This window comes from Brassica oleracea, chromosome C7 (genome assembly GCF_000695525.1).
Source record: "Brassica oleracea var. oleracea cultivar TO1000 chromosome C7, BOL, whole genome shotgun sequence".
NCBI lineage: Eukaryota > Viridiplantae > Streptophyta > Magnoliopsida > Brassicales > Brassicaceae > Brassica > Brassica oleracea.
The window spans coordinates 17,518,867-17,529,360 of NC_027754.1; the positions used below are offsets into that span (position 1 = coordinate 17,518,867).

The following is a 10,494-nucleotide window of genomic DNA, read 5'->3' on the forward strand; positions in this document are numbered from 1 at the left end:
GGCGTAGCGGATTTGTGATCTGGTTGGGACAACCTTGTAGAAAACCTCCTTGTTGATGTTGGAGAAAGAAACTTTCTTATTAGGCATGTCGACGACTGCTCCTACTGTAGGCATAAATGACCTTCCAAAGATTAAAGGCATCTCATGATCCTTGCTCATCCCAACAACCTGAAATTCGGTATGGAGAATACAGTTCCCAACTTGGACAGGAAGGTTGCGAATTGTGCTATAAGGGACTGCGAATGGTTCCATAAGGGACTGCCATGGAAGAGTTTGCAAAAGCCATCTTCAGCTGAGAAGGCTCAACATGAACAATGCCCAGCTCGTCTACAATCGCTTTTGAGATAAGGTTCACACTAGACCTAGAATCACAAAGAGCTTCCTTGAACTCCACTCCAGCAATGGAACAAGGAAAAACAAACTTTCCAGGGTCATCAACCTTAGGCAGTACCTTCAGCGATGGTGTCAGTGCTTCGGTAAAGAGAGCCTTAATTTCCTCTTGAGACTCTCTGCAATTTTTGAAGAACAGACGCAATGGCTGAATCTCCCAAGCATGTTCAAATGAGATCTCTTTAGGAAATCTGCTCACCATTTTCCTAAACCCAGCCAGCTGCTCTGCACTAATGGGATCCATCAAATGTTTAGGTGGAATTGGATAGGGAACCTTAGGAACATAGACTCGCACTGGTGCAGTTTCAGCAGGTTCACTAGGAGCGGTCGCTCCAGAGCTAGCAGACAGCTCTGTGTTCTCTTCTGTGCCTAGAACAGTCTCAGCGAACGGCTGCTCGATTGCATTATAGTGCTCAGTCCTAGGATTTTTATCAGTTTTTCCAGGGAGCATACCTTGCTGCCTCTTAACACTCTCAGCTGTTTGAGCGAGCTGAACATCGATCTTTCTTATGTGGCTCGCAACAGCGTCATACTTGGCATTCAGCTCAGTGAACATGTTGCCCATCCTGGTGTCGATTTCCGTGGTTACCTGATTTAACGCCTTGGCCTGAACCTGCTGACCCTGCAACAGTTGTTGCATCAGCATACCCAGACCCTTCAGCTCATCTGGTTGACTGTTCCCGGTAGCTGGAACAGCTTGCCGATTGTTCTGCGGTTGTCACTGGTTCTGGTTGTGAATCTGTCCGGCCGTAGCTTGCTCCATACTGAAGACGTGCCTTTGATTGTTTTTCAGTAGCTGATCGACCTTGGTAGTCAGCTCATCTATCTTCTGGGTGTCAGAACTGTTCCCTTTCTTCGAGCACTCACTCTCCTCGTTCTGATTGGCTAAGGTAACAGCCATGTTCTCAATTAGCTCAAACGCTCTATGAGTGGTCTGAGTCATGAAGTCTCCATTGCTGACAGAGTTCATAGCACTATGAAATTCCCAGTCAACTCCATCGTAGAAAATTTCCAAGAGGTAGTCATCATCAAATCAATGGTGAGGACATTCTCTGCGATAGTCATTGAAGTGCTCCCAAGCGTCGCAGAAAGGCTCATCTGTGAGTTTTCTGAAGGAGGTAATCTTGTTTCTCAAAGCAGTTATTCTCGCCTTAGAGTAGAAATGGCTGAGGAACGCTGATCGGACCTGTTCCCATGAAGTGAGAGAGCCGGTAGGGAGAGAGTTCAACCACCGTGCAGCTTTTCCATCAAGAGAGAATGGGAATAACATGCACCTGATGTAGTATGGTGGAACACCATTCGCACGAGTGAAACTGCATACTTTTTCGAAGCTCTCAATATGCTCCATTGGAATTTCTATAAAGAGACCAGAGAACACCTTTCTCTGTACTAGACCGATCAAAGCAGACTTGATCTCAAAGTTCTGCCTGGTGCAGGGTGGGTGAACTATGGCAGAACGAGTTGTAGGGATGTTGCAAGGAAGGTTTCTCTGCCCGATTGGAACAGCCTACTCTGACTTTTCCTGCTGATGTTGGGCAGCTTATTCCTGCGCTTGAATATAAGCAAGTGTGAGCCAAACAATTATTCAAATTCAATTAAGAGCAAGTTTAGAACTTGGATCACTCAAATAGAACAGTCCATTGTCGTGGTACTGCTCCCTATGCTGATCGATCTTGATACTTAAACTCTCGTTTGGATAAAGACGCGACAGCAAGCAATAGAGATCAAGTCAAATATGTTCACAAAACACCCTAACATCTACTTTCGCTGGTTAGAGATGCAATGCTCATTCATAACAGATCTAGCAACCTACTACACGGTTAATGAACAGGTTAAACCTAGGATCTAACATTAAGCGGCCAGTTTAATGCAAGCATTAAGAACAATTATGAATGAAGACAATCAATGGTTTCACTTATCTATGTTTAGCTCACGGATCTAACACCCAAACACCCTAGACTAAGCAAGTTGACTACTCAACCATGAACAGAGAAAACACAGAGACTAAGACTGAATAAAACATGTGTAGATAAAATAGAATAAGGGTTCAGGGGGTTCTTCTCTATGGTGAGAGAGATAGAGCCTTCTCCCTTTACAAAGTATCAAATCACAAATCTCTGAAAGCGCAAGTCTGGTTCCTTGTGTAAAAAGTAGCGTAGAAGGTAAAAAGAAAGACAAAAATATGATATATCAAAGCCACAGGCGTCTGGGAGAAAAAGATGGGATAATTAGGGCAAATCCCGTATTGACTTGTAGTTTCCTTAAAAATCTCTGCCGCAGGAACATGCACTCGGGTGCTCCGCTCGATCAGGAACAGGCACTCGGGTGCTCCGCTTGATCAGGAACAAGCACTCGGGTGCTCCGCTCGATCAGGAACAGTCGCTCGGGTTGCTCTGCTATCGGGAACAGTCACTCAGACTGTTCCGCGCGAAAATCTCCAGATTGCATTATGTTCTGTCTTTTTTGTTCCAGCTGGTCTATCTCCAATCCAATGCAACTCCAGACCTGTAATGACTCGAAAAGGACTAGGAAGACTCGATAAAGACTTGAAAACCAATTAGAAAACATATATACAAGATGCCAAAAACACCATATATCAAAAAGCGTATCGATCCTCAAATGGACCCTATGATAGCTAAACTATATAAAAGGTAATGTTGTGTTCTCTCCATTCCTTTTATTTGTGCAGTGTTGCTAGGCTTATGAGTGCATACACGGTTGAAAAAATGCCAAAACCATTTGTGTGTATCACTAAAATGGAACGATGGAAGGAAGTGTTGTACTTGATCATGCTAGAGACATGGTTACTTAACACAATGTATCAAACAACAAAAATCCTTGCTCACCACTTGCAAAACATCCAAATTCAGAAGTTTTACAACTACGTTTTGCTTCCGTGGGTGAGATATGATATTAGGAAGAATAAAAGGCTGTATTTTGCTTTGTGCATTCCTAGTGCATTCAACAAAGGGATATTATTCCATCTTTGTAAGATACATATCACAATGTTGTGAACACTATCATATCAGAATGTTGCGCTTTTCTTACATGTTCATTGGATCTTAATTTATTCAGTCGGGTACATACAGTCTCCAAGAAGATGTGATTTTAGAGAGCATTCTTGAAAAAAAAATTCCTTGTGGATCACTCAGGGTATGTTTACAAAGATATGCATAAATATAACATATGGAAATGTTTAGATTGTTACTAAATTATTTAGATGAATTGCAATATTGTTTTGTTAATCTTGGCTAAGATGGAGTATTGATATTTATAGCCATTCTTTCTGATAATTTTTTTGTTAGAAAGCTATTTCATAAAAACTCTTTTGGAGAAGAAATAGTGTATGCCATATTGAGTGTCTGATGCATTGGTTGCTCATTTAATGAGATTTGTGGAGGAAATAAGAGTTATGCTTGTGATTTTGCAGCAGTCTCTTCTTAATTTTGACATATAGAGCAGAAATTTATCTAACGTAAAAGTATTATATAAGCTCATGTTTAAACATAATGTATTGGTACAAGTATGAACTACTAAAGGAAGACAAATAACATATCCAAACTCTCCTCAAGAGGCAGAATCACCATCTTGTAGGACATTTTCTCTACCTTATAAAAATTTAAGCGTTTCTTTGTATTGTATTGTGAATCACTACTTAATAGGGGTTGTTGATGTTTCTTGTAGGTTAATCCAGAGATACCGAGAGAGATTCAGGGGAGCAGAAATCGTGGAGAGAAAGATGATCCTATGTAGATTAATTATAACTTTTTATATCTTGTAAATTATCCTTTCAGTTATTTTTTATAAGAGTTATGTTATGTTATCTCTTTGACTGCAGTTCACTTTCTCAGCATCCGAATCAATGAAGAGAGGTTTGACATTTCTAAAGTGCCAATGAAAGACGACTGATTTTTATTTATTTTTGTAGTGTTTTGGCTTTGAAAGAACAAAAAGATGACTATGAAATTCCAGATTTGTCATGATCTTTTACTTAATGTTTAAGTCATAATTAAATCTATGATTATACGATTGTGTGAATCCTTTTAAGAATCGTTTTAGCGATTTTGTTATTATCCAAAGTTGGTATTGCTTTGTATTATTTCATGTTGCAGTCATTTGTTTGTGGGTTACATTCTTACACAATGGACACACTATTCTCACTCAAGTGTCTGCATTTACATTCCATGTTCGTCATAATAGCCTGATGAGTTACCAGCCATAAGAATACTCGGACACGTTCTGGGGAAATAACACACCACACCCGATGATATAAGGCTTTCATATTTTGTCTTGGCTCAGCGTCTCTGGTTAAGAAGGCATAAGCTGACTTCACAAAAAGTAATCCATCCTTGCTCTCTTCCCACGACATTCTATCCCGTGCACCAGTAACATCATCAATCACTACTGAAGCCAATCTTTGGCGATTTGGCATTTGACATATATGGTTCGATTATTTGCAGTAACCACCCATTGCCATTTTGCCAAAGATCACTAGCCCGTATCCACCATACTTAACTCAGACAAGGGCTCATTCAACAGCCAATTATCCTTCCAAAAACGGACTCGGCGACCATCACCAAGAACCCAAGACATACCCGGAACAACAATCTCACGGAGCCCCATCACCAAACTCCTCCAGGTCGGCGACCAAGTTCCCTGGACTATTAGCCACGATGAATCATCTAACTCGCCCACTCGAAATTTATTCCGCAGTATCTTAACCCATAAACCATCCTGCATATTCAGCAACCTCCAGCCCAACTTTGCTAATAGAGCAATGTTCATTTGTTTAGCTAACTGTATTCCAAGTCCACCTTCACTCTTCGGTTTGTAGATTTTTTCCCAAGAAATCAGATGCTGTTTTCTATTTCCCTCACAACTACCCCAGATAAAGGACCGAGGATCTTATCTAATTGATCCAAGGTAGATATCATAAGAGCTATAGTACTCATCGTATGTACTGGAATAGATGAGAGGACAGACTTAGTAAGTGTTATCCTTCCCGCCAAACTCAAGAATCTCCTCTTCCATCCAGCAAGTTTGGAAGAAACTTTCTCAATTACTTCCCCAAACGTCTCCTTGTTTATCCTTTTTTGCAAGACATGCATACCCAAGTACTTTCCCAACTCTTTAGTTCCTTTGATGCCACTCTCATTGCTTATTGAGTTCGCTAAATCACGATGAACATTCTCAGAAAAGAAGATTAGAGATTTCTCCAGACTTACTTTTTGCCCAGAAGCTCTACAAAGTCTCTCCAGAACTTTGCGAATCACCCGAATCTACGATATTGAGGCTCCTGCAAACAAGATCAGATCGTCCGCAAAACAAACATGTGATAAGGATGGTCCGCCCCTAGACAGCCTGATTGGTTTCCACTCCTTATTAGCAACATCGAATTCAATTTGGTGACACAATCTCTCCATACATAACACAAATAAGTACGATGACAGAAGATTTCCCTGCCGAAGTCCACGCTGAGGCGTAAACGCATGTGTCCTCTCTCCATTCCATAATAAACTCATTCCCAGGTTCATAACACATTGCATAATCCATTTAATCCATATCATTGTAGAGTGTCTTCTAAAAAGTTCCATCTGATTCGATCATAGGTTTTCTCAAGGTCCAACTTAAGAAGCATCCAGCCTCTGCGTCTTTTCTTCCTTCTCATTGAATGAACAGTTTCCTTCCCTGTTCAAAAACACAGCTGCCTAGCCACCTAGGCGTCCGTGTAGACACTACTCGGACAGCTCCCGCAGTAAAATCGTCCAAGAAAATCGGACATATATTACTCGGCCCATTAAACCGATTAATCGGCCAAATCACCAACTAATCGACCTGATTAATTAGGCCTAAATTATAAACAATGAAAATATACATTGGGCTTTAGATTGAATTCCGAAGCCCAAATACATTACTCTTCCTATAGCATGTGAACTCTATATATAGAGTGAGATTTTGTCTCCTTTTTCTTCTATAACCGAGTCAGGAAGTATCGAACCCGGTAACTTGGCGTAAGAACAAGGGACTCAGCCAATGGGAAACAACAAATTTTTGATAGAGTTTCGTAGAGGTTAATATATATACACGTATACATATATAAATAATAAAAAAATAGTCTAGATTAATTTGTTTTTCAATTATATGGTATTAACATATGCTAACAATTAATTTTGTTCAACCAATAAAAATAAATTTCAATGATAACATACAAAAAAACTATTACATTCTAATATATTTATATTTTATATTTAATTTAAATATTATAATAAAATAAAATAATAATTAAACTAGTCTCTGATTAATCCCTGATTTTTTGGTAACTCGCTAGGTCCGCAGTTTCTGCCTGACTATCGCCTAGCGTAGTTCCAAACATGGGCTTCCTGGACCACAACAATGTTAACAGTACTAAGTCTGTATGGGATAAAACTGGCTTGCGCTGGACCAATGAGTTTAGGCATAAGTTTATTCACTCACAACACCATCGCTTTTGTTATTATCTTGAATAGGACATTGCATAAACTGATGGGGCGGAATTGCATAATTTTTTATGGCTTGACTACTTTTGGTATTAGGACCAGCATTGCATCATTCATACCCGTAGTTAGAACAACCGATTCAAAAAACTCCAAACCCGCATCGAGTTATCGATCTCTATTTTTATCTGAATATGAAATGAAGAGTTTTTTTGTTTTGGTAATAGGGACATTTTAAAAATATGGACTTAAAAATTGGTAAATCAAGTAAATTATGAATGCATATAAATGGGCTGCAATAAATGGGCTCCAATAGGTAGGTGATTTTAATCGGGTAAAAGACCTAACCCATCGTTTCTTCTTGTGTGTGGTCGGTCACAACAATAAGCTAGGTCTGCGCGAGAGAGCCGTAAGGTGATTCTCACTGCCCTTCTTCGACCGTTTCCAATGGCGCAAAGAGGAACTTTAAGGCATTCTCCGTGGCTGCCGCCTCCTCACCGATGAATGGTTGCAAAAGCCGGAAGGTGAGAAGTATTGGATTCTTTTTGTTGATTGATTGATGGGTTTCTCTAATAGTTTTGTTTGTTCAACTAACGGAGAAGATACTGAAGGAAGCGTATGCGCAGCAAAAGGCAGTCGAGGATGAAGAAAACGCCCCCATGAGCGCCTTGTTCAAGCAACCATTGTATGAGTTGGAAGATGTTATTGATGATGTTGATGAGATCCAGAGCCAACTTGATTACCATGTGAGATTCTTTCTTCTCAATCGTTTGTGTTCATATATGTAAGGTTTAGATTGAGATTCTTATTGGTGGCACTGGTCTTAAGTTGTTGCATTTGTTTCCGATTAAATTGTTCAAGGAGGATATGGCCTGTAGCGAGAAAGAAGCGAAGTTATTACTAGATGCATTCTTTCACAAGGATGGGGCTTCAATAGCAAAACGTGTCTGTAATGCTATTACTTCTTCGCTTGAAGAAAAACATAGTGCTGCTACAGGTTTTTGCTTGTTAACAACACTAAAGTCTTTGCTTTTTTTTTTCTTCTTCTGTATGATTTAACTGGCTAATTCTCATTCTCTGGGTGGATGAATTTTCTGTTGTAGGCGCAGCTTTTGTTTCAATAACTGACTACTATCGAAAGTAAAGCCTCTCTTTTTACCCCTTTCCTTGAAAAAAAAAAAAGTCACCTTTTTACAAATTCCACCATCTTACAATTGTCTCTGATAAATTATTGCAGGCTGGGAGAGTTTATGAGTCTATACACAAACGGTAAAATGCCGAAAGCTCTTAACCATCTTACTAGACTGGAAAATTGGGAAAGTTTATTGAAGTTGACTCGACCAGAGAGTTGGTCCCCTAATGCAATGTACAAGGCTACAAACATGTTTGCCTCCAGCACCAAAGCTGAACGCTTCTATGAGCTTTTTCTTCTTCCTAGGGTCAGAGAGGACATCAGAATCCACAAAAAGCTACATTTTTGTCTCTACCAATCTTTGAAAAAGGCACTCTTCAAGCCCAAAGGATTCTACTGTGGGATTCTACTTCCCCTGTGTAAGGTGTGTTTTCTCTTTTCTTTTCTTTTGTCCTTCTCCTTTTGTGACTTTTCTCTAAATTAAGTTGCATAATTTTGTTAAGTCTGGAACATGCACCATCCCCGAAGCTGTTATTATTGGGAGTATAATACACAAGTTTTCTATTCCTGAAAAATTTTCAAGGTAACAAGGATTTAGCTTTTATATTTTCCAAGTTATTGAGCACATAAAACCAAAATTATTCATGCACATGAACTGCAGTGCCGCCTTGGTATGTTTGGCGGAGATGGAGTTTCTTGGCACAAGAAGGTAAAATGCAGCCTATACCTTAGACCTACATATGTAGGTACTCATATCTTGTGCCCTTCTTCGGTTACATTGTGTTTTTGTTTTTGTGTGTCTACTTCATGAAAGCTATCCTGGAGAAGAAATATGCGCTGGCTCATCTGGCCATTGATGCGGTCGCTGCTCACTTCTTGAGATTTTGTAAGGAGACAAAAGTTATGCCGGTCATTTGGCACCAAACTCTTCTCGCCTTTGTGCAACGGTAAGGAATAAGGAGAAGAAGAAGAGTTGTTCATTTCAGGCACTGTAAGTCTGCTTTTGTCAAAGTGTTAATCTCTTCTTTTGCAGGTACAAGCACGAACTAAGAAAGGAAGATAAAAAGAGTCTCACAAGTCTACTTGAGAAACAAAATCACGAGCTAGTATGACCACTTTCCCTTGTCTAATCATAAATCTGTTCCTCTCTTTTTATTTATTTATTTATTTAAGCCGTATCTACCATTAATGCAGATTACTCCTGAAATTGTGAGAGAGCTTGTTAGTAGCAGAAACCGTGGAGAGATGGTGGATAATTCACATTCAGCTTCAACGATCAACAACAAGCCGATCAAAGAAGACTGGTTTGACATGCCACAAGTTCCAATGGAAGAAGACTAACGATTATCTATATTTATATCCGGTCTTCCAATTGTCGGTCGTTGTGCATCAATCTTGAGTGAGCCTCTTTTGTTTCTGTTAAATTCCTATTTATGCTAAGATATTGTAATCAATCTATGTTTCGAAGATTTGTATCCTTTTTCTTTCCAAAGATTTTTTTTTTGTTTTTCAATAACCATCCAATTTTATAGGGGAAATTGGATTTGTATATTGAACAAAGAAACTATACATTTTTTTTTTTCAAATAATAAAATATATTAATTCAATCCAAAAATCGGGAATTGAGTTTCGGTTACAAACAAGTTTTGAACAAAATTTCCAAAGTCAAACTATTACAAACTAGCTTCGCCCGCACATTTCGCTAGTCTGTTTTTCGAAATTCTTTAGAATTGGTTACCGTTCTCTACCAATGACGAGGGTCCTGAGAATGTGAGGTTCTCCTTGTTGCCTCGGATGCCGGGAGTTCCCGAGTCGTCTTCGGAGTAGCTAGCTTCCAATGAACTCCACCAAGCTTATAACCGTCACTATCCATGAAGCACTAGACGACCAATAGGGGAGTGTTTCAGATACTTACCATGAAGCCTTGCAGACGCCACCAAGGCTCGGTTTGTACACAACGCCACACAGCGTTTGAAACCGCCTCCCAACCAAGCAGAGAGCTTGCTACTGCCGCCAACGAACTTGTACACCAAACGGGCCTGACCTCTAAGCCAAACACCAACTGAGAGGGCTCTAACGACCTGCACAAACAGCCAAGCTACACTACTAATGAGGAATCAAGTGACTCGTCACCAGCACTGGGATGGTACCAAGACACAAGAGCGACTCCGCCACGACCGAGACCAGGGTCGGGACCTCTCTTGCCGCCTTCGAGAACCAAAGAGACGTGATTGTGACTCGCAAACGGATCACCGGAGTCAACAGTGAGCCAAATAAACGCACAGACGAGAGCCCGAACTACGATGAAGAAGCTGCCGCTATCCACCGGAGAACTCAAATCAATGACAAGGTGATGAATCGGGAAGGCTTGAGGCTTACAAAGTGGAATTTAACCAGCCATAGACGACTAGTTAAACAACCCACTCAGTACGCCTACATGAGTCGGACCCGGACTGCACACCACACCCGCGACCCATCTCCGACTAACCCGAAGCAACC

At 40.3% G+C, this 10,494-nt stretch overlaps 2 protein-coding genes across 2 annotated transcripts in view; one reads left to right on the forward strand and one right to left on the reverse strand.

The window, feature by feature from the left end:
* The window catches only part of LOC106302734, a 1,522-nt gene extending 162 nt beyond the window's left edge, over positions 1–1,360 (reverse strand). The window contains exons 1-3 of the mRNA XM_013739185.1: positions 1,196–1,360; positions 260–1,012; positions 34–168 (exon numbers count right to left, since the gene is read on the reverse strand). Of these exons, the coding sequence (XP_013594639.1) occupies positions 34–168; positions 260–1,012; positions 1,196–1,360 (1,053 nt within the window). The remainder of the gene's footprint in view (positions 1–33; positions 169–259; positions 1,013–1,195) is intronic.
* Positions 1,361–7,151: 5,791 nt separating this feature from the next.
* On the forward strand, positions 7,152–9,546 carry LOC106302735 (bystin-like). Its single transcript, XM_013739186.1, has 11 exons — positions 7,152–7,179; positions 7,278–7,387; positions 7,454–7,609; positions 7,725–7,860; positions 7,967–8,003; positions 8,101–8,419; positions 8,499–8,578; positions 8,657–8,704; positions 8,796–8,942; positions 9,029–9,101; positions 9,190–9,546. Exons 1-11 carry the CDS (start codon positions 7,152–7,154, stop codon positions 9,334–9,336), a joined length of 1,281 nt encoding a protein of 426 aa, XP_013594640.1. The 3' UTR covers positions 9,337–9,546.
* Positions 9,547–10,494: the final 948 nt, after the last annotated feature.

Excerpts from the sequence above, each read along its gene's own strand:
- LOC106302735 (XM_013739186.1), top strand. The coding sequence starts at position 7,152 with ATGGGCTGCAATAAATGGGCTCCAATAG. Across the intron at positions 7,861-7,966 it reads AAAACATAGTGCTGCTACAG|GCGCAGCTTTTGTTTCAATA; the intron begins GTTTTTGCTTGT and ends TTTCTGTTGTAG. Across the intron at positions 8,579-8,656 it reads ATTCCTGAAAAATTTTCAAG|TGCCGCCTTGGTATGTTTGG; the intron begins GTAACAAGGATT and ends CATGAACTGCAG.